The following is a 24740-nucleotide window of genomic DNA, read 5'->3' as shown; positions in this document are numbered from 1 at the left end:
TACACTGTAGAGATCTGGAGACAGCTGATGGCACTCCAAATCCACACTGCACTTTATCACGCTAAATATTCAGTCATTATAAGCTCATCTCAGCATGGATCTGTGTTTTATTCATTTATTTTTTTGCAAGCGTGCATCGCGGCAAAAAGACTCCCGTTGCCTTGGTGATGGCAGCATTTAGCACAGAGCCTGAAAAGATCGCCGCTGAATGATGCGCCATGGCGGGTAAACGCACATACGGCAGAGTCCATTAGTTTCTCCGTTCGCTCTCAAGTACTTTTGAAGTAACTCAGAGCTGCTGTGTATGTGTCGGTGCAGACACCGGCTTGCCTGGCGGGGACACACAAAGGCAGGTGGTGAAAGATGAGAAATGAGAGACAGACCTGCAACTGAAGGAAGATAGGAGAGAGCAGGAGGACAGGAGAGAGAGAGGAAGTAAAAGACGAGATGGAGAGAAAAGGAGCTCAAAACAGAGCCAGAGAATAAAGATTGTCATAGTTGATGGAGCACGGTGCGGCTGAAGTGACACTGATAAATGATGCTCATTAGTCATGGCCAGCCATGTGGAAGACAACACGCACACTTACTCACAGTAAGAGGAAAATTAAACGTGCTTTTGGCAGCTTTTTCATTTTCTTTCTGTCGTTTATTTATTTATTTTTTAATGAACTTTTCTCTGATCCTGTCATTTTATGGGTCAAACTGCTGATTTTCTGTACTCATTGTCAACAAATCCAATTAAAAAAACCAACATTATCAGTGACTGATGCTACAAACAAGTACAGCCTGTGTGGCCTGGTGGACACACAGATTTTTCAATTACCTGCGGCTAAGCTAGAAGCTAACATCAGTGTCCTGATATCATCACACTTACCATGCTGATGTTTAGTAGCTATGTGTGCTATGTGGCCAAACAGATCTGAGTGATCCTCAGTCTTTGCTACTTAAGTTCAGTTTCCCTGTGAGGAAGCACTTGGCGATGGTGGGGATGAAAAACTCCCACCACAGGAAGAATCCCACAGTAGAACCAGGCTCAGGGAGGGGCAGCCGTCTGCTGCTGCAGTCACCATTATAATTAATAAAGACATCAGAGGGTGGACGCTTGTCTCCACCACTGTAAAAAAGATGCCATCCATAAAACAAAATTAGTCTTTAGAGTTACTGTTGCAAATCAGGAAGCTCGATGAATGACATCATGAAATAGGAAGCCAGACCTGAGCTGAGCAAGGTCAGCTCAGGTCTGGCTCCCATAGACCGAGATAGCACACCGTGCAGCGCACAGCGGATTCCTCAAGACTATCAGAGCTCTCTGATATTCAACATCTTCATATTTTATATGTTGTATGTAAAAAGTAACCAGTGTATCAAACAGAACGACCTGAATATGTCCTGCTTAAAGTGTGATTCAGCAAAATAACTAAATAGAATTCTAAATCTTTCTCACGTCACCTTTCCTCGTTGTCTTTTATTATACTTTTGAACTTGCCTGTTTTATCCTCTCTCGCTCTCTGTTCCGCCTGGTGCCTCTCCCGGCAGGCTGCTGATCCAGGCTGGCATCGACATAAACAGGCAGACCAAAGCAGGCACTGCCCTGCATGAAGCTGCCCTCTGTGGAAAGACTGAAGCAGTGAGACTCCTGCTGGAGGTGAGTGGAACTACAGCTGCAAAGAGTTGGGTTTGTGTCTCAGTGCACATGCAGGGGTGCAGTAGGTAGCAGCAGGATTGCGCTACTGCACATAACTAATCTGGAATCCAGCTCACCTAAAGATTTGCAATCATGTCACCTTTGACCTCTGACCTTTCCTCCATGGTCAATAGATTAAGCTGAAGGTCAGTGTGATAATAATGCTACATAAAGCTATTCAAACTGATGTTTCTGATTTGTTTTGGAAAACACATGATATTTATTAGTAAACATTTAACATCATTTTACTAAATACTGACATGAATGCTGAGTGTGTCCTATATCCACCTAAATAAAAATCAGAAATAATTATGCTCAAAATTATGCCAGCAGGGCAAATAACGAAACGACCGCCTGTATGGTTGATTTGAACACGCCACGAGGTTTCATGCTTAAGTGACTGTGTGTGTTTCGGCACAATAAACTAACCGTGTCATTTAGCTCCCGAGCTGCGAAAAGGTTACCAGCCTTCACCCTGAAGCGTCTTTGGACTGAATTCATCTTTGTTCCCTCGGCCTACATTTGTGTCAACAGATTTAAACGTGATATTGCTCTCTGGCTCTCAGCTGCCTCGGCAGAAAAGTAAGATGCGGGTGTAATTAGCAGAAGAGGCCCAGGGAGTTAGGGTTATGTTATCCTGACGTCAATTATGGTAAATCATCGCATCCCTACGGCGTTTAATCAGCATCTAGATGTTCTCATTTCTGAGTCTAAGTAGCTGGATAGAGTGTGTTTCGTGGGATCTTTTTGCTGTATGCAGACGGCTGTTACAGGGCTGTTAATGTAATAACCAGAATTGTAAATTGTCCCCTCTTCTGCAGAGTGGTATCAATGCCACTGTGAGAAACACGTACAGCCAGACTGCGCTGGACATCGTCTACCAGTTCACTGCAACACAAGCCAGCAAAGAGATCAAACAACTGCTGAGGGGTAGGATGGATGTTTGTATCTGTAACAAAAGAGAGGAATAGATGGTCGAATGAAAAGCACAATGGACAGACATAGTTTAATCAACAAAATGATTGTGCTAAGCCAGGGGTGGGCAACTCCAGGCCCCGCGGGCCGGTGTCCTGCAGGTTTTGGATCTCACCCTGGGTCAACACCTGAATCACATGATTAGTTTGTTACCAGGCCTCTGGAGAACTTCAGGACATGTTGAGGAGCTAATTTAGCCATTTAAATCAGCTGTGTTGGTTCAAGGACACATCTAAAACCTGCAGGGACACCGGCCCTCGAGGCCTGGAGTTGCCCACCCCTGTGCTAAGCTAACCAGCTGCTAGCAGTACAGACTGCATCCATCTCAAACAAGCAGCCAGTTTACCCGTTATTATAATTATAGAATTACAAATGTATACTTTTAAAAACTGTATTCATATATTCAATTATCATATATGTATTTACAGTTTACTTTTCTATCAAGTTTCTTTTGGTCGTGCTTTTTAAAGGTAAAACTATACTGTGATAAATTAATAATGATGTCATGTTGAGAATGTAAAGTTCTTTATTGACACATTTTTACATCAATAGGATTGTTCTGCACAGTTCATCATTATTGTGTAGCAACTTCACAATGATAATTTACTTTCTTTGCCGCTCAGATGCGTCTGCAGCCCTTCAGGTTCGAGCTCTGAAGGATTACTGCAACAACTATGACCTGACCAGCCTCAACATCAAAGCAGGAGATGTCATCACGGTAAAGCAGCTGTTCCTGTCAGAAGCAAGAGGATTTAGTGTGATGGTGTATTGTGTTCATTGGAGGCTCATGAATTTTTAAAAAAGCTGTAAATTTGTGAGGCAAAACTTTGTCTTCCATAATAATATGATTGAAACGAGCTGCTGATCATTCATAACTGTTTTGTATAAACTATTAATTCTGGAAGTTCAAATAGGTGGATACATTTCCACTGAAGCTTGAAAAGTGCACGAATATTGTTCTTTAAAAAATATAAATTCTTCACCGGCCTCTTAGAGTAGCTTCAGGGGCAGTTACAATATTGTTAATTTTAGCTAACCCTTGAAAGCCAAGCGTATGGTATTGGTTACATGTGTTTTTGTGAGTTTTTGAGACGTCTACATCATCAGCATGACTTTTTTTACCCTCAAAAAATGATATAAATTGCATGACAAATTTTTCAAGACTAAATTGCAAAAATATGGCTCATGTATCAAATGTGATAGAAATGACAACTCATATATGCAGATTAAAATTTGATAATAAATGATATAAAGGGTCAACAAACACACAAAAAATGTCATATTTCTGGCAGTGATTTCATCATTCAGGTTTTAAACGAAGAAAAAAAAACCTTGAAAATATTAAAAGAAGTGTGTCATATGTGAATATTTGTTTTTTCACTGCCAGAAAAAAACAAAAAGTGCCATTTTGTATGAAATGATTTACCAAACATTTGAAAAAAAATGGTGACACTGCGTAATCCCTGCAGACTCAGAGTCCTACCTCCAATCCACTGATTAGCCTAACAGATAGGACACTTTTCCATCGTTGCAGTTTACTGGAATCAGAAATGCAAGGACGATGGTTTCAGCATCCTTTATTTGCCGTGAGCGTGTTTTACAGAAGCATGTTTTCACTCCCTTCATCGCAGTGATGGATATTTATGAGCATGTTTGAAGCCTTTGGGGACTTATTACAGTAGTGAGGAAGCCAAGTAGTGCCAACGCTTTTTTCCTCAGGGTCTGAATGAACAAGTTGACTTTGGGGATTCAGCACCAAATGTGCAGCTTTGTGTTTTTTAAAAGAATAAAATTATAAAGTAATCACGTTGGAAAGCTTTAAATTAAATTCTGTGGTATTAATCATTTATTAATTTATGTATTGTCCACATTTAATGTAGTGGATGTGCTCGCCTCGCAGGTTTTGGAGCAGCACCCCGACGGACGCTGGAAAGGCTGTATCCATGACAACCGGACAGGAAATGACCGCGTGGGCTACTTTCCATCCACCATGGTGGAGGTCATCAGCAAACGCACAGGTGAGTTTGCGTGTATATGTGCGCGCATGTAAGGTCGTGTTGGAGCTGCTTTTGAAATTTTGATGAAGCTGGCTGCTAAAAAGCTTCTGCACATGAGTCAGGCACGTGTGCACACTCGGAGCAAACGCAGGAGATACTCGGAGGCAAACATCTGTAAAACCCGTACATTAAAGGTAAATTCGATAAAAACCCTCAGCCAGCTTTTTTTGAATAGAGCGAGTTAAAATAGAAGTCACATCAGAGACTTTCATCGCTTTCATCTCATACAGTGGGAGAGGAGCTGTCTGTGAGTCAGCCAGCATCAAAGTGGTACCATACAGCCACCTGTCATCTCCGCATTGCTCAAGTTAAGGTCCAAGCCTGGTGGAATTTTTGATAGTACAGCATCAACCTGGGGAAAAAATCATAACAAAAAACCCCCAAACCCAAAACATTCAGGTGGTCGACACAAGGTTATATATCCCACAATTATCAACATCTTTCTTATGCCACCACAGACAGTGTAAAAGACGGATGAAGTCACCATGATGTCACACACTGGCAGTGAAACCGGTTGCTCATTGGTTAACGAATTGTCGATCACATGATGTTTGCCAATGAGCTTAACGCAGATAATCCTCCATTTTTAAACACAGTATGACTAACATTTAGAAAATAGACTTTTTTTATTCAGTGTGGCCTGAAATGAGTGAAAAGCGTTTGCACCGAATCTTTCCAGCCCAAAAGCTACGTCCATGTTTTACATGTCTGTGGTTGCAGCTTACCCTCACCTCTTAATGTTGACAGGAAAATATAAATAAAACCAAAGCTAAACATTTATGTACTTTTAGTTGCGTACATGAAAGGACTAATTTGACATAAAAATGTCTGCCTTTACATGGGAAACGATAATATTAAGGTGCTGCTCCTAGCATGCAGATAGCTTAGCTTAGCTTAGCACAAGTGGCTTAATGGAGCTCAGAAATGTGTGCTTATGTATTTTATATAAGTAGTTACCCTGTTGTTTCTCACCAAATGCTATAAAAGTAGCATTAGGTGAGAAAACTGACAACATGTCGTATTTGTATGCCGATTAGCTTAACTTTAGCAAGACTGAAAACAGCTAGCCTGGCTTTGATCAGAGGTAAGAAAATCTCCCTAATAGCACCTTTAAAGCTTAACATTTAGCACGCTAGATCTGATTTTATAAAAAAGTATAAACATGTTTTAGTTTAAACCTTTTTTCAGGGTTTAAGATGAAACTACTGGCTGTTGTCTTCTAACCCTCTGCATGAATAGACATTCCCCCAAAGTATCAAACATTTATTTGTTTAGCATGTAAACTTTCATTGCTTGGTGCGCCCCTCCATCTTAATCAGCTTTTATTCACCTGGATGAAACGTACACAACATATTCAGACCCATCCTGTCATCTCGGTGTGACTGAGCAGCCACAGAGAGGCTCAGATGTTTTTAATTGTTTGTCGTGTTGGTCCCTATAGGTCTGGTAGTTCTGTTTACCAGTATATGTCTTCTTGTCTTAGTCTGTATGAGTGTCTCTCTAATTGTTGCTCACCACTGACAGCCGTTACCTGTTGTCTGTTCATGCTCATCACGTCCTCCTCTGATTACCTTTGCACACTGCATTACCACCTCGGCACTATTGTGGCATCACCCATCCTTTCATACACTAAATCATGCAGCAGCTGTACGGCGCCTTATACTGTATACGGCAGCTGTATGCAGTGCAGAAACAGCTGGAATGCTCCCACTTGGCTTGCAGAGCCAGACTGACTAATCACTGCTACCGCTCATCCGCGCATACACAGATACACACTGTGCAGCATCAGCAGCAGCTGTTCTAACAGGAAGTTTCATTTACTCAGCTGTTTTTCATCAATTTTTAATTATTCTTTTCTCTCAGTCAGTTCCCTCTCCATGTTATATTGCTCTCATCTGCTCTTTTATTCCCGCTAACAGGGAAGCAGCAGCAAAACCTTTCAGAGACAACCGTTCATAATTTGTCCTAAATGTTGTAATAACGCTCGTGCATTTAAGCGTTTAGTTTCAGTGTAGAGTGACCAATCACAAAAACAGAACAAACTTTAGCAGCTAGCTTGTGAAAGAATGTCTAGGCAATTATCTAGTTATAAATATTATAGATATATTAGCTATAAATGTTTTGCAGGTTTGTTAAGTCAGCGTTGTTGTGCTAGTGTTGTGCTGCTGCTACTACTAGCAATACATTATATAGAATTATAGACTTCAGTAAAATGTGGAAGGCATCAAAACTACCAATGAACACATTTGGAATTAAACACAAAAGTGTAAAATAACTCAAAACGTGCTTTAAATTTTAGATTCTTCAAAGTAGCCACTCTTTGCTTTGATTACTGCTTTGCACACTCTTGGCCTTCTCTCAATGAGCTTCACGAAGTCGTGACCTGAAATGGTTTTGCAACATTCTTGAAGGAGTTCCCAGAGATGCTGAGCACTCGATGGCTCTTTTGCCTTCACTCTGAGGTCCATCTCATTCCAAACCATCTCCACTGGTTTTAGGTCAGGTGACTGTGGAGGCCAGGGCATCTGGCTAGCACTCCATTACTCTCCTTTTGGTCAAACAGCACTGGAGGTGTGTTTGGGGTCATTGTACTGTTGAAAAATAAACGATGGTCCAACTAAACGCAACCCGGATGGAATGGTACACCACACCTCCATCCCTGAACGGCAGGTGGAACCAAAGATCTCTAATTTGGACTCATAAGACCAAAGCACAGATGGTCTAATGTCCACTCCTTGTGTTTCTCTGTCCAAAACAAATCTCTTCTTCTTGTTGCTTTTCCTTAGCCGTGGTTTCTTAGCAGCTATTTGACCATAAAGGCCTGATTCATGCTCCTCTAAACATGTAGAGATGTGTCTGCTACTGGAGCTCTGTGTGGCATTCATCTGGGCTCTAATCTGAGGCGCTGTTAACTTGCGATTTCTGCGGCTGGTGGCTTGGATGAGTTTATCCACAGCAGCAGAGGCGATTCTTGGTCTTCCTTTCGTGTCCTCATGTGAACCAGTTTCATTGTAGCACTTGATGGTTTTTGCTGCTGCACTTGGGGACACGTTCAAAGTTTGAGCAATGTTATGGACTGACTGACCTTCAGTTCTTAAAGTAATGATGGACTGTCGTTTCTCTTTACTTAGCTGATTGGTTCTTGCCATAATATGAATTCTAACCGTTGTCAAATAGGGCTGTCAGCTGCGTACCAACCTGACCTCTGTGCAACACAACTGATGGTCCCAGCCTCATTAAGAAGGCAAGAAACTCCACAAATAAACTCTGACAAGGCACACCTGTGAAGTGAAAACCATTTCAGGTGACTACACCATGAAGGTCAGTGACAGAAGGCCAAGGGTTTGCAGCGCTGTCAACAAAGCAAAGGGTGGCTACTTATCCAGCCGGTACTAAAGCTAGGAGTCATCAATGCTACATTTTATTGTTTGGTTACAACTGGCTAATGACTTGCAACAAAGTAGCAAATTTAAAGTGAAAATAATACACAAAATACTAATACAACAAAAGTGAAATACATTTTAAGTATGCACCTGTAAGGAATAAAATATATTGAATGGCCAATTATGTTGTTAGCTCGCACACTAGAGAGAGGACAGTCCTAACATCGCATCAGGTTAGCATCAGGTTAGCATGTGTTCAGCTAGCTTCATTACTAAAGTGCTATCTCTGGTTCAGAACGTCTTCTTTCCATATTCTAAAAGTTGTTATTATGTTAACATGAAAAATAAAATGCTATTCCAACAAAAGTATGCAGCTGCTGTCGTAAGATGCTACACAGCCTCTCCACAATGGTTGATACAAACAAGATATTTATATTCATTTGCTCCTCTGTGCTGAGGCAGGTCTCTACCACCAACATTTACTAAAACTGGCACATGTGAGTGAAAGACCTACATGTTACGTAGAAGTAACACTTGTAGCTAATAACATGCAACAGAACATATTTGCTGTTTTGCACAGTACCACTGCTTGATTCAAGTGCAAGTTTATTATCAGCCCCTCAGCCCATTTCCACTTTCACGGCAGCGCTCCGTTCATTTCATTCCACTGATGCTCACAGCTGTTTGTCATTCACTGCATCTACTACATCAGCTTTGTCCTTCATTCCCCTCTTCCTCTTGGTTTGAGTTCTAACTTCAGTCCTTGTTTTTAATTTTCCTTTTTTTTCTTCCCTTTTTTCTTACATGTAATTCTCTGTCTTGTCGTTTGTTTGTCACGTGGTGGTGGCTCACTGTTGGCTGGTTGTGTGTGTGTTTTCCGTGTGTCGTCACGGTGGGTGTTATCTAGGTTTGGCCAGCACAGTCATTTGCACTCAACAGTTTCAAAAGATACCGCTGGTTGCCCCGGCGACGGTTGCCCCTGCCAACGCAGTAGTCAACGGCAACGACACCACGTTCCATCAGATCCATATCCTGCCTCCACCGCCTCCTCCTCCACCACATTCCCATCAGCCACTGCTTCCACTTTTCACTTCCTTTGGCTATAACAGGTCACCCGTGACAAGCCCACAGGGAGACACACCTGCTGCCCCAGGTACACGGCCCCTTTCTCATTATTATTATTGTTATTATTATTATCATTATTATTATGTTTATTATTATGTTTATTATTATGAAAGCTTTAAGGGATGCTTTCCTTATGTTTTATGAACTAATTGCAAGTTTAAAAAAATCTGATCGGCTATGTAAGATTCAAATTGGCATTTTTCCTGTTACGAAGGCATCCATTAAAGTTTTCTGTTATTAAATCATTATCCATGTAGTTTTATGTGTTGCTCATACTGTCTAACTTTTGTTTTTCAATTGTTGCTGTTGTCATTTCCATTACTGAGATCCAGAATCCGCTTTGGGGAAGAAGAGTTTAGACCACCTGATATTTCTGGTGTTATTATTTCAGTTGGCTCTGTGGACAGAGATCAAACCGTGCAGGGAAATAGTTGCAGACCATTGCACAAAAATATGCAATACATACAGTTACAGGAATGACATTATATGTAAAAAAAAAAAAAAGATTATTAAATAAGAACCATAAAAGTTTAGATAGAGTTTGTCTTTTTTAATCTCCAGCATACATAACAGTCGTTTCAAGTGGGTTAGGTGATAAAACTCAGATGTATATTGTTTTTTCTGTGTTATTTTCCATTATTATCCATGAAATCTATTCCCTCATTACATTCAAATTGCTTTAATATACATTAACCTCTTAACCCTCTGTGGTCAGTTCTAACCCTAGTCCCAACACTAATCCTAACCAGTGTGAGAAGTTAACTTTTATTTTTATTATCAGTCAGCAAAAAAAGAAAATAGTCAAACTGACACATGAGAAAACCTATGCACATTTATTTTCCCTATAAGAGACCATTTCACCTTTCTCCTAAATACAGGACAGGGTTAGGGTTAACCTCTGGCAGCTCATCTGGGGTAGTGGGTGGGATTCAGGTTAGGAAATCGAACAGTGTTTAGGAGAAAAATCATAATGCATAATATAACATAATAATAAGAAAGTGAATATGCAAGACTTCATTTGAAAGGTACCAGCTTCTAGTTTCTGAAAGGTTGCCAATATAACGTTTGGCTAAACAAAAAATAGCCTAACCAAGACAACTTGCTGGTAACCAGAGCGCCTCCTGGGTCTGCCTCCTCCCGGTGGGACAGGCCTGGAACACCTCACCCAGGAGGCGCCCAGGGGGCATCCTTGTCAGATGCCCGAATCACCTCAGCTGGCTCCTTTCGATGTGGAGCAGTAGCGGCTCTACTCTGAGCCCCTCCCGGATGGCCAAACCTCTCACCCTATCTCTAAGGGAGAGGCCAGCCACCCTTCGGAGGAAGCTCATTTCCGCCGCTTGTATCCGCGATCTCGTTCTTTCGGTCACTACCCACAGCTCGTGGCCATAGGTGAGGGCAGGGACGTAGATCAGCCGGTAAATTGCTTTGCTTTTACACTCAGCTCTCTCTTCACCACCACAGACAGCTACAGCATCCACATCCATCTGTCGATCTCCCGCTCCTTTCTCCCGTCACATGTGAACAAAACCCAGAGATACTTAAACTCTTCCACTTGGGGCAAGAACTCTGAGGTTGACCCTATATTTAAGCAAAACAGTCATTGATGGGACTGATGTAAATATGTGTCAGTTAGAAGGACTGTTATCTTCATCCCTTGAAATGCCAGTACTCTCAGTGCGTAGGGTTAGAGTTAGGCTTAAATTACTGATTCATTTTGCAGAAAACTATTTTACGTTATTTGGTTGTATTCAGACCTTTTCAGTAAAAACAGCCCAACAGATGAGCAGAAGACAGACAAGCAGTTGATGCTGTTAAAGTGGTGCAACTGAACAGCAGCGCCACATTTTTAAAAAATGCTTTCAGCGTCTTTGCTAATAAGAGAAGTTAGGTATCAAATAGGCTGGGTAGGCTCCTCATTTTGTGACAAACCTCTGTTCTCCTGAGTTGGTTTGTGCTTTAGTTGTCTTGATTTGTAGTTTTTGGTTTTTACAGTTCTTTCCCCCCGTTTCCGTTTCCTTTTGTTCTTCCCTCCTTCCCTGAATTTCACCATCGTCCCAGCCACCAGGGCAGCCCTGCTCCTTATCCCGACACGCTCCACTCGAAGCCCTCTCCTGAACAAGCCAGAGTGTTTTCTGTTCTGTCCTCGTCCTGCGTGCCGTTTCACATCTGTTCATTTTAGCATCACTTTTACCCACCTTGTTCACTTACCGTCACTGGATGTGAGTGTGTGTTTGTGTGTGAGTGAGTTGGTGAATTATTTCAATAAACTCTTAGGTCTGTACATGTGTTGAAGGGTTTGGAGAGTTAGAAATTGTTATGATTGAAAGAAACATACAGTAAAGGTGTTTTTCTTTTCATATTGGGAGGAGTTTTAGTTTGACAGCTTTGTGTTTGTAATACTTTTGGCGTTTCTCTTTACCAAACGGGGACATTTTCTAGCTATTCAGTGAGAAACTGCTTCCTGAATAATACAAATTTTATCTTCTTTGATTGTTGAACATGAGATATTAGGGGGGAGAAAAAAAGACTATGTAAAAGTTGGCAACTTACAAGGTATAAAATGTCAAGTGTTGCATAAAAGACCCAAATACATTGCTAGAAAATGTCCCCATCAGTGCTGTGCAGGTAAGTTTTTCACTGATTGTAAACGGCTCTGTGAATGGGAGACCATTCTGTTACCTCGAGGAAAACGAGTCCTTCCTTTCTTCATCACAACTATGTCAGCTCAGCATGTTTTCTCTGAGCCTCGATGGTTCAAAGACGGCACATTTCACAAGCAGCTGGAATATCGGGCTCTATGAAAGGATGTGGAAACAGACTGGTCAATAACGTTCCCAAGGTCACTCTGAGGGATGCAAAATGTCCACAAGGAGCGTCGCAGCTCAGTTTCTCTGCAGCACTGTTGGTCACACATGTAAACCATTATCCAGCCCTTATTAAGATGGTTATAATGGTTTATTTATAATACTCTCCAAATGCACTACAGCAGCCCCATTCTGAAAAGCCCAACATATATAATCACATATTTTTGGATGCATTATATATGTATGTGTATGTACATTATGGCATATATGTGTATATACACAGATTTTCATGTTATGGATTTATTTATGTACTATTGGTATATAAATGTTTTCATATATCTATATATATATGCTGTGTTTTTTTTCTGTGTGTGAGAGAGAGAATGTGTGTAAGTTTGAAACCTTTCCTTTATTGCTCCTCTCTCCTACTGGACTTACTTCCTGTCTTTTTCAAGAATTACTTTAGAGTTAACTTAATTAACTCCACTTTATCCTTGCTGTTCTGAGAATAGGACGGATATGAATATGAACATACTCCAGACGACAGTGTAAATTTATCCATTGCAACTTTTTTTATGGATCAAGGCAGGTTGTGATTCAAGATGCTGTCGTCTGAAGCGATTTAGGACTAACATGAGAAAATGTGAGGCCACTGAGAGGCGTTAAGCCTAATCTGGGAACCTCAGTAATCTGCAAACGTCAGCCGTTACCACGGCCTGCACTTGGTTTAAAGTATATTTAAGGAGCAGATATAATCTCATGTATTTTATACAAACTTATACATATAATATATATAAATATATATCATATGAACTTGTTACATAGTACAGTACACATACGTAGCATTGATAGCTGCAGTATTAAGTGCAGACCTGTGTGCTAACCTCATATTAAATCCACTCTGAGGTCAAATTTGAATGCTAAATATCACAAACATATAAAAAGAAAGAGCAGACGTAAGCCCTGCAGTATTATTGTGAACATGTGGACAGTTACTGTTAGTCCCACTTGTTCTGTGGACCTTGTAATTGAATACAAAGCTACCATACGTTGACTCATGACACATGGTGTTAGCAGCTACCTATGAAATGGGAACATTTAGCAGCAAAATAGACAATTATTAGTGTTTTTATAAAATAAAAGTGTAATGCATGGCTGCATAAATAAGCACAGTGCTGATTGCTATAGTTCTGTTCCACAGAAAAATGAAGTATTACTGCGTTAAGTGGCAGAACAACACCAGTTTCCTCGGTCACTTTAGAGTCAGTTAGCGGCTAACAGTGGTATTCTGTGTTGAAGGTTGTCGCGGCTCAGAGGCAAGTCCTCAAAGTTCTCCTACCCCGTCCAGCGGGCCCCATGGAGGCTCCAATGAAGAGATCTGGGTACTGCGCAAGCCTGTGGCAGGTAACTAAGCCGCGCTGCGCTGAGCCCTCAATCCCTGAAACCTGAAGGTCTGACCAGGGGTCAAACAGTATCTGACGCCATTCAGAAAAACTTTTCATACCCAGCGCTGCCATTTCTAAGTGCCTACAGTAGTACAAATGTCTGGAAGACAGAAACCACTCATCTGTTTGTTTGAACCACAAGATGATGTGGTTTGAAGGCTTTCAGGTACTCTTTGACCTGCTCCTGACAGTCTCCCATCTCCTGCTTATCCTTCCATCCGAAGCTTAGCTGAAGTCAGCGGCCTTATGTGTAGGACTGCAGCCATCTGCATCGGTCTACAGTCTTTGTGCGTGCGTGTCTTTCCAACTGCTTGTGTGGGGACATCAAGAAAGCTAAAAAATCTGAGAGAAAACCCAAGAGAAAAGATGGTGTGTGCGCGCACGTGTGTGTGCAACATGTATGAAAGTGTCTTTATTCCACTTTTCTGTTCGTCACTCAATCGTCCGTCACCCTGTCTGTCCGTCCTGTGCATCCAACCACATGCTGCCCAGTGCATTTCAATGGAGAGTCACACCTCTTACCACACTGCTTTGGATATCAGCTAAACCACTCAATGCGTGTGTTTGTGTGTGTGTGTGTGTGTCTGTGTGTGTGTGACTGTATGCATCCATCTTGTTGCATGTTTGCATTCGTATGAACAAAATCTATACGTGTTGTTTGGGCGGTTGCATGCGTGTGTGAATGTATGTGTATGTCGTCTGTGTGTGTGTGTGTGTGTGTGTGTGTGTGTGTGCGTGTGTGTGTGTGTGTTCCAGGTGGAGATCGCAGCAGCGTCGGTAGTTCCGGCAGTGTAACCAGTGTGAGGTCATCAGGCAGTGGGCAGAGTGCTGGCAGCGCTGCACACATCCTCCACGCACAGGCTGAGGGGGTTAAGGTACCCTACACACACACACACACACACACACACACACACACACACACACACACACACACACACACACACACTTGACTAAACCTAACGGATGATCTTAAACAAGTAGTGAAATTTTCTGAGGTATTATGAAATGGTCCTTTAGGCTGCATTCACACTGCAGGCGAAAGCGCATCAAATCCGACTTTTCTGACCCTGTGCGACCATCTATCCCATCATGGTGACAGTATGAACGGCTCAAATCCGATATTTTCAAATCCGACCTGGGTCACTTTCGTATGTGGTGCTGAATCCGATACATATCCGATGTTTTAGAAAGCGACTGCTGTTTGATGGTCATGTCGCATTGAATCCGTCTTTTACGTCACTGACACGAGACAGACGCCAATTATCAGCGCCGGAGAAGACATCGCGAACGCTTCCTGGCCATCCAGTGTAGATGTTGGGAAGAGAGCGTTGGAGAAACGTGAACATTTTATTTGTACTGTATAATCTGCAGATTCTGACAGAAACCTGCAGCTATCCTTTGAAGCAGCGCTCCTCTAAAACAGCAATAATGATAGTTATAAAGTTAGTTTGTAAATAACAAAATAACTTTATAACTTAAAGCAAAATTAGGAAACGTAAAGTCCGAAGTCTTTATATTAAGGCCATCAGTCAAACAATACTGTTGCTCTGGGTGTAAACAGAGCGTGTTGTGTGTGACGTCTTCTTTTGTGCATGCGGGCACTTTGAGCGTTCACACTAGAGCGCGTTTGCTGTCGCATTTTATCTGTAGTGTGAACGAGCAGACGAAAAAATCAGATTTGATAAAAAAATCGGAGTTGAGCATCAAGACCTGCAGAGTGAACGTAGCCGTAGTTTGTAAAACGTAACAAGCTGGGAGTTAAAAGCTGAAATTGAAATATTTGTGGCTGTGCAATAAATTGTAACATCTCATGACTGGTTACTTGGCTACTGGAGGTCAAAAATGACAACTGAACAGGCTTTGGGGGCTTGTGTTTATTTAATTTAAAAAAACTATTTTATAAAAGTATAATGTAGCCAGTGTGACAATATCCATTGGTTTTGACTATAGTTTAGGTTTTAAGTTCAAAGTTAGTAGAGTGCTAAGTTATTAGGTAATGCTAGCAAGTTTCGAGACTTTCATTTATGTGGGTTTCCTTAGTGCTAAGGCAACGGGCTAATAATGGTTCAGTCACACTAAAGTTAAAACTGCGGCCTCTGCAACTGGGAAAAATCTGCGCTTGCTTCGTGATTGCATTGTAGTTACAGCAATTAGTTGGTGGCTGCAAATCTCTCAAGTCCCGCCCAGTACTTTCATTGTTCAGGTCGCCTGGGAAATGTGTCTCCAAATAACTGCAGTCCAACTGATTGCACTTACACGTATATTACGCCACCCAACACGTTCCTATATTACGAGTTTGGAAAAATGAGGAAACATGAGAACTGTTTGGAATCAATCTACACATGCACGTTTATTTTACTTAAATCGCTTTGGAAAACACTAACTAAGGTTAAGGTAAGGTTATGGTTAGGATTAGGGATTAGGGTCAGGGCTGGAATACACGGCTGGAACGTGTGTTACCGCAGGAGCGTCATCCTATTCGATTTCATGCTCAATCCGGCGCGTAGCATAGGAGCGTGGGTGGTCACCTTTCCAATGGAACGCCTCGGGATGTGAGAAATCGTCGGTATATTACGCGTCGGGAGTAAGAACGGGCTTCACTTCCAGGTACTCCAAAGGTTTGCAAACCTTTGTAAAGGAATAACATTTTGCCAACACCTTTCATCAATCTGAGTCTAAACCTGGTTTGCAGCTGGTTGTTTTCTGGTTATATTGCTATATAAAAGCATCTCATTTTGTAGATACCACCACCCTGCACCATCCAAACTTGACACCAGTTTTACACTGAAAGCAGACTGACTCCACCTAATTGCTGTTTTATCGCCATCTTGATGAACCAGAGTCACTTCACAGTAACTGACTGTGTGGTTGCAGACCTGCTCCACATCTTCAGAGGGATGTTGTTTCAAATACAACAACATCTCAAGTTCACTGGTTCCAGTGATTTTTCTGTGCCATGGTCTCGAACCACAGTTTATCCTAGTGTGACTGTAGTATAAAATACTAGTAAACACTAGGAAACCTGCAGCAAACGCTTCAGGGATTGGCTCTACCACCATGTACATCATCACTGATGAAGGCTTACATGATGATACTAATCCTGCTTTTAGAAGATCTATTATATTGTATCTACTGTACATTATAAAACGCTGTGAGGTGACGTTTGTTGTGATTTGGCGCTACATAAATAGAATAGAATTGAATTGAATAGAAGATATAACCTTTGTTCCTTATGAATGTTTATTTATTCCAAGTCTTACCAATGAGTGGACAACATCAAAGTCATTTTTATTTCTTCTTGTCTTTAAAATGAAGGTACAGGGCTGTTGTTTGAAGCTACAGTTCAGGACGTCACATGTAAATAGTTTGTAGGCAAACAGATGAGTGGATAACTGTGCTTTGACTTTTTTATGCTATGCCTTTATGCATTATTCTTTTTAATATTTTCCTATTTGTTATAGATAAGATGTAACATTAAAAAAACATCTGTAAAAGTAAAGTATACCACGACGTTAAAGATTGAAGTAGTGGCACAGAGATATGCCACATGGACATTATATCCCACATTTTTCTCTCATAAAAAGATTATGCAGATGGATGTCAGTTATTTGAACGCACTACAGTAATAGAACCACACAGCAGATTTGTGTAGCTCAGACTCGGTGAAAGCCTCTGTTCTCTCTGCATCTCGTTTCTCTTTCGTTGGAAGTCCAATTTTTATTGCAGTGCTGCAGGTTTCAGGAGGATGTTTTACTGTGATTAATGCGGTGGCAGTCGGCATACATCATGTCAGGGTTTTTTTCCCAAAAGACAGCCTTTTCTCCAGAGATCAATTCTAACTGAGATGATGGTAGGTACTGAATCTATAAAAGGCAGAAACAGCACCCAAGCAACTGACTTTTTTCTCACTGAGGATATGATATTCAGCAAAGGTGTGACTGTCCCCTGAAGGCAACAGTAGATAATTTAGAATGAGTATATGAGCATGAAATGGACACTTATCATCAGATATCATGATTTCAGGAAACCAAACCCTTTAAACGCATGTTTTATCCAGGATGGATGGCCTGTGGAGTAACATTTATTAGAAGCGATACCACATTTTTCTTTAACAAATGAAAAGTAGAATTCATTATTCCTGAAATATACTCACATGTACTTTAGTTTTGCTGCTACAGCCTCATTTGTTCTGGTGTAATGTGTAGCCTGTGGTGACTATTGTAACAGTAGTGAGTTTATTCCCTGCCTTTATATATAACCTTTCCATACTACTGCCATTGTTATGTTTTAATATGCCTCAGATAAATTCAATTTGGCCTCCGTGTTGGCACAGGGAAGCCAACACATGGTTTTATATCTATAATAAAAAAAGACAAGAAGCTCTGACTGAATTTTCCACCATGTTTCCAGCTGTGTGGTTCATGACAAAATTTTTTTTCACCTAATAGTTATCTTAAGAGCTTAAAAATGAAGGATTTCTTACTGCGATGCATCAACTTTAGTATGTTTAGAACAAAGAATATATGATAATGTGAAATGTTATTACCTTTCGCTTGATCTGAACATGTCTTTCATTAGAACATTAAAAAACTGGTTTGACCAACTATGTATCCATGCAAGCTGTGGCAAGATATGCACAGTTTTCTAATTTATAGTCTTTACTTTCTATATGATGCTAATTCTGACAGTAAAGTCTTGCTAATGAAGAGTGCCATGTTTGAGATCGTACACTGTGGTTTGCTAAGTGTACAGAGGAGCAAGGTGTTCGACAGAAGGGGGTTAAGTTATCAGAAAGTTAGCAGTAGTTAATCGAAGGGACTACTACGCAACTCCTAGCTCAACGTAGTGATACGGTAATGTTAGCTAAATGATATTTAGCTTAAGTAGCTAATATCAGCAGGCCAAGGCTAACTGGGTCATGGCTGGTAGACAAAATTAAAACTTGGCTGCAGCTTCTATGTTGGAAAACTGAAGCCAATTAAGTGTCTTAAACTTTCTACCGAAAGGCCACCAGATGGCGATAGCTATGGTCACAAAAAGACATCCAGTCCAACAGACGTCTGTGGGAAAACAGCCAAACAGGCAGATGAAGTGTGGCAATGAAGCTATTCTTGCCCTATTGTACTTCTGTTCATGTGGACGTAGCGTTTTCAGAGGGCGAAATGTTTTGTCATTCATCCAAGTCTTCAGTCTCAGCTGACTCCAGGTTTCCCCAATCACCTAAAGAAAGCTCCAGCTGATCCAGGAGGGAAGGACAACCGCTGCCCAAGCGAAAACCCGTAGTGATCCCGTACGTGTCAGGAGTATCGGAGCAGTTGAGACGCATTTTTTCTAAACACCAGGTCTCTGTGGCTTTTGAACCCCAAAACACGCTGCGCCAAAAAACTGGTCCAACCCAAGGATCGGGTCCCCCGACACAAACAGAGTAACATAGTGTACGCTGTTCAGTGCAGGAGGATTGTCAGGATTTATACATCGGGGAAACCAAACAACCTCTGGCGAAGCGGATGGCACAACACAGAAGAGCTACCTCGTCGACGCTGCAGTCTATTTACACGTTTTCATCTGAAAACGCTCCGCGTCCACGCTAACGTTTTCAGACGTTTTCACAGAGTTGTGCGTCCACATTGAAACGACTGAAAACACTTACGTTCCAGTCCTGAGCATGCGTGAAACGCAAGAAGATTCAACCTGCCTCATTTCTGTCTGCTGCTTATTTACTTTCCGGCTTTTTGAAACGTCGCGGCAAACTGTCGAGGAAAAGCTTTTTTTAAATGGACTAACAATGAGGTGGAGTTGCGAGTCTGTGAGTAACACAAATTACAAAGTTGCAAAAGCGAGTGAGAATGAAAGAATTTAAAGAAAAGCTCTCTGAATCATGTACAAACTGTTATTAATCTTTAATAGGGCTGTCAAACTTCAGAGCTGCAAAATGCCCTCCGCTATCTTAGTTTAATTGGTCACATGACTGCATCACATGACTAAAATGCGTCATCGTTTTCGAAAAGGCTCCGGGTTCGCTGTCCACACTGCGACGCGAAAACGGCGTTTTCAAACGTATGCGCTTTGGAGAGCGTTTTCAAAATGCTGCGTTATCCTTGAACGAAAACGCCGTCTCAGTGTGGACGGGAGGCCAAAACTGAGAGAAAAAGATGCGTTTTCAAAGGAAAACGTATTAGTGTGGACGTAGCCTAAGACTGGGCAAACCTGCAGTCAGCTGAGACTGAAGACTTGGATGAGTGACGAAACATTTCTCCCTCTGAAAACGTCCAGATGAACAGAATCAACCTTTGGGATGATTGAGCATGCATCGAGATGAAAATATGCTGTATTTTCAGCATGTTGGAAAAAAATGAATGCCACGTCAGGGCAGTAAAAAGAAAGTCGTTAGAAGTTGGTGCTCCTGTGTATGAAAGTGTGGTCTCATAAATGTGCTGTGTTTGTGTGGACTTGTTTTTTCCAGCTTTTAGCCACCGTCTTGTCTCAGTCTGCCAAAGCGAAGGAGCATCTGATGGAGCAATCCAAGTCTGTGGATCAGCCTCCAGGTAGGCCAGGCAGGTGACCAGAAAAGAAAGAAGGCTTTCTCCGTTTCCTCTTGTTGCTTATTACTAATCTCACCGCCAAGTATTTTAGGCATACTGTAATATTTGATAACACAAACCGAAGCACAAGCAGCAGGAAGCTGGTGAGAGAAAGAAGAGCCAATGCTTTCTAATAAAGAGGAGAAGAGCAGAACCAGGGAGCAAGAGAGTGGAATGAGTCTTAATCCACAGGTCTTTTAGAAAATGTCATCATTTGCTTTCACACACAAAAAGATCTTGGCTTGTTTGGTAGACAGATGGCCAAGGCAGGGGATGTAGGAGGGAGTGTAGAAGGGTGTGATTGGTTAAAAAAAGGTTTGCTGTATGTTGGGAACCAGGAATTCTGTTGGTTGAGCATCAAAACAATGAAGATGACCGATCGCAAGGCAGTTAAAGGAGGAGATTCGAGGTCAGATAGCAAGCGATAAACTCACCTGTTGATCGATCCAAGTATGCAAGCATAGGACGACAATTTGTGACTGGCCAACAATATTTCTCCTCACAGGCTCTGCCAGCTCCTCTCGGACGTCGAGCCAATCAGGCTGTCCACTCCACGAAGCGCCGCCTTATGATGCCACGGCAACCAGGAAGGGGGAGGGTCCATGCGAGGGGAAGGTAGGACAGTCCCAAATCCCTACAGATTCCGCCTTTCATGCAAACACATACAGGCAGTCACCACCATCAGCATCTAACTGCAGGATGATAAGAACGTAGCTTCTCAGTCACCACAACCACAACACTCGCTCTCACACTTGTACACACACACACACACACACACACCAGGATGTCCCATCGGTTTCTCTCGCAGCTGGCTTCGTCCGTGCTGCGAGTTTTCGGATGCAGCCACGACACGGTGAGTGTGAGAGTGGATCCTGTATGAACGTGAACGAGGAATCGTGTGTGCGTGTGAGAAAATCCTGCATTTCTGTTATCTTTTACCTGCTGGCCATTGTTATTCGCCCCTTTTAGTTGCAGCTTCTCTTCTTCCATTGCTGTATTTTTCTTACTTTGCTGGAAAAACATCTGATAGTGCACCTGAGGGAAGGACATCCTAGTTAGATATTGGCGGGTGTGTGTTGTGTGTGTGTGCTGGCAGGGGCCCAGCAGTGTGCATAACGTGGGTGGACTTAGCACTAAAAGTGTGAAATCTGAGCTTGCACCATGTGCAATAAATTGTCATTTACTGTACAGTGTATGTGTGCATGTTTGCCCATGTGTTTGACTTCACGTGTCATTGTACAATCGTTTCATGTTCAAAACAAAACCAAAAACAAAACAGTGAGCATATTTAAATAGCAGGTGGTCATGGTGGTAGTGTGCATCGCTTGCCTGCAGTATATGTGTGCACACACTAGCATGTAAGCCATGTTCTACTGACCATCTGTTAGATAGAGTCCCGATTCCTCTGCACCCAGCTTCACAATACTTCCCTAGACGGGTAACGTGGAAGAACGATGGGAAGAACGATGGGAAGAACGATGGGAAGAACGATGGGAAGAACGATGGGAAGAACGCCGGTGGTTCTTGAGGGACTTTGAGGAAGCAGGAGGGACACGGGGAAAGAGAGAAAGAGCCTGAAAGAATGGAGAAAAACAAGAGTGACAGGAGGGATGTGGGAGTTTAAAGAAAAGCAGCGTGTGAGTGGGAAGAAGTCAAGCAGTGGTTTTCCAGTTAGGCCGATTGCTTTTCCATCTGCTGTCACACAGCAGGACACTACTTTAACCATACTCCATCATAATAAAGGTCTGGGTCATAATGAAGGTCACCAAGCAACAAATTTACCTGGGACTGCACAGCATTTTTATTCCTTCGACGCTCACCCCATATATTGATACGGTGTTCAGTCTTGATTGGGTCTAGTTTATAAAAGCCAACACATGAGCCTCGTGAGAAATAGGACAGATAGAGGGCACACATATCATAACACCATATAAACAAACTTTTCATTTCTGAATGTTGGACTTATCGAGGCAGAAAACTGTATCCTGTAGTTGTCCTACATGATCAATATCAAATCACCTGGAATATTCACACCACACAACAGCATTGATAACCTGTCCCACATTGTCCAACTTTTATTGCTACACATTTAATCAAACTTAATGAAGTTCTTTAAAGCCAGTAACTAATTGGTTTCTTAAAATCTGTATAAAGTATCAAAATCACTTAGAATTTTTTTTAGTTATTTCAAAAACAATAACACTTGCTTACTCCAGTAGCAATCGTAAGAAGTCAAAGATTAGCTTAAAGTTACGTTTAACAGTAAGAGGCCTGTCTTTGACCCTGTGGTATTGTTGGACTGTAAAACAGGAGGGAAATATTTGCTAGTCTGACTGTTGTTTAGCATGCTAAGCTACATCCCAGACCCAGGATTTCCACGCCTCAGTGGCTTCCCACTTTTCATGTCGCATCCTGGTTAGCTAACATCTGCCGGTCTAACAGACGCCAATCACAGATAAAACATGGACAGAAAGCTGAACTTATAATGTGAATTTTTAAGGTTTTGAGTTAACATGCAATCAGTCAGAAAATCGGGGTTAGAAGTGTGAAAGTATCTGAAAAGGGGAAGTGTGCAAAAGCGAATGTGTATTCTTCTAATTAAGAGCAGCGTTTTCTGGCGTTGCCTTTTTTGCAGCACTGTGCAAAACAAACAGTAGACACTATGTGTTTTCTCTGCTTTCCAGCTGTAAAGTGTAAGATACAGATTAGCCTGTTGTTGCTAATCTGACCTTCTGTAGTAGCTGAGATTCTGTCGACTGGACGTTTTCCCTTCCTAACCTTAGCCTGGTTTTCACTGCAGGACCAAGGGAGGCTGTCCAGGGCTATTTCAGTAGCCAGCCAGCTTATAATACCGCTGAATCATCCATTAATGTGTAAGAATTAGCTTAGGACCACCCTAAAGATGACAAGACATGGTCATTAAAATGTAGCCCCTCTTTTGCCCTACTTGGCCCTGCTGAGAAAAAAAAATGGCTGTCGAAGAAACACATGGAGCCAGTGACCGCATGCCCCCTGTCTTCTCTCCCGTAGAGCTCAGAGGCCGTTGTCCAATGGCTGAGCGACTTTCAGCTGCAGGTCTACGCTCCAAACTTCCTGGGCGCTGGGTATGACTTGCCCACCATTAGCCGAATGACCCCGGAGGTAAGGCAACTAAACCCTGACCCTGACTCCCAGAGAGGTCGCAGGCACCTCCAAGGACCACAATGAGAACAAGTCTGCACGACTTTGATTTGTGTTGTCCTTGATGTTTTCAATATGCATGTAAATAATTTATTTTACAAAACAAAATCGCAAGTGAGCACAATTAAACCACTCAACCAACCACCTGCCTTTTCCTGCCTCGTGCCTCACCTGCCTACGTTCACTTTCCTCCCCCCTCGATCATGTATTGCCTTCCCCCTCTGACTCCAGAAAAGGTTTAAATGTGTGAACCCCTTCGCGTACTGTTGAGTCTCTGGGCTCTCACCAGCCCCACAGTATTAAAACCTTTGCCATCGGCTCAAGTCTGAAGAAAGGTCATAAAATGGCCATGAAGATAATGAGACACGAGTCATCTTGCTGTTCGTATCCCTATTTTTGCAAAATGTTAAACAGAAAATAACCAGTACAAGACGACTGTATGTTACTGCGTACTGTGGCTCTTGGTACACCCTAGTGGTCACTTAATGCAAGTTGTGTGTCGTACTTAATGTGTGGACCTTTAAAAGTAGTTCCTTTTTACTCAGAAGAGAATGTCAAATAAAGAGTTGCAGTATGGGGAAATTATTATGTAATGTTTTTGTGTTTAAATATTGTCTTCAGAATTCTGCCTAAATATGAATTAAAAATAAGCTCTGGTTTAAATGTTAGCATCAAGATCTTAAAACAAAGTCCATAAAAGACAAAAATCCTCCTGTGATGATACCTATAGTATTTTTACGTGTTTGTTGTTTCCATTTTAAGCTGCCGGTTGAACGCAGAGAAATTTAACACATTCAAAAACCAACTCAGTGAACTTGTGTTCGACTTTGTGACCCTTCACCTCACCTCCAACACTGCTCCTGCTGCTGCTAGCTTTGAGGAACAATCCTGGCCCTGCCACACTTAAAAACAAATAATTTATAGCATTCATAAATTACTTGTGTATATATGCACACTTTGTGCACGCTGAAGGGACTCAGATTAGCGATGGCTTAAAGGGCTTTTCTCATCAGAGATGTGTCACTGAGCGGAGGCCTCGTCTCCTGGTTCGTCCCACAAAATGATTTATGCAGCCAAGTGTACGTGGCGGCTGTTGTATAAAAGTGTGTTCTCGGGTGTCCTAACAACTTCCAGTGAGTTGCACTGAAGTCAAATGTAGCACTTGTGCCGTGCAGCGCTCTGTGATATTTCTGTCTTCTTTATATCAAAGTGCGGTCATGTCTGCGTACCAGATTCAGCCTGTTTTTTTTAATTTTGGCCGCCTCCTTTCACTGCAGACATTTGCTTTTGTTTGCCATGCTTTTCTTATGGGTTTGACACATCCGCGCTCTTCTCCCTTTAGCCGACAGAAGCCTTCATCAGATATCACGCCATCTCTTGTGTTGCAAATTTTCTTCTGAGTGTGTGTGTGTGGAAGACAGAGAGAGAACGACAGAGAGTGATGGGCACTTGGGGAGATTTTCTTGTACTTTGTGGAATAAAAATGCCTGAACATATACTTACAGC

At 42.0% G+C, this 24740-nt stretch overlaps 1 protein-coding gene across 1 annotated transcript in view; it reads left to right on the top strand.

The window, feature by feature from the left end:
* caskin1 (CASK interacting protein 1) overlaps positions 1-24740 on the top strand; it is a 118236-nt gene that overhangs the window by 78104 nt on the left and 15392 nt on the right. Inside the window, 10 exon segments of the mRNA XM_082530019.1 lie at positions 1537-1645; positions 2506-2614; positions 3283-3377; positions 4560-4677; positions 9007-9252; positions 13328-13432; positions 14230-14348; positions 19937-20018; positions 20560-20669; positions 23085-23195. Of these exon segments, the coding sequence (XP_082386145.1) occupies positions 1537-1645; positions 2506-2614; positions 3283-3377; positions 4560-4677; positions 9007-9252; positions 13328-13432; positions 14230-14348; positions 19937-20018; positions 20560-20669; positions 23085-23195 (1204 nt within the window).

This window comes from Aulonocara stuartgranti, assembly GCF_965226115.1.
Source record: "Aulonocara stuartgranti genome assembly, chromosome: 4".
In the NCBI taxonomy this organism is placed as follows: Eukaryota; Metazoa; Chordata; class Actinopteri; order Cichliformes; family Cichlidae; genus Aulonocara; species Aulonocara stuartgranti.
Note: the sequence above shows the minus strand (reverse complement) of the source record. Positions and strands in the feature narration are given on the sequence as shown.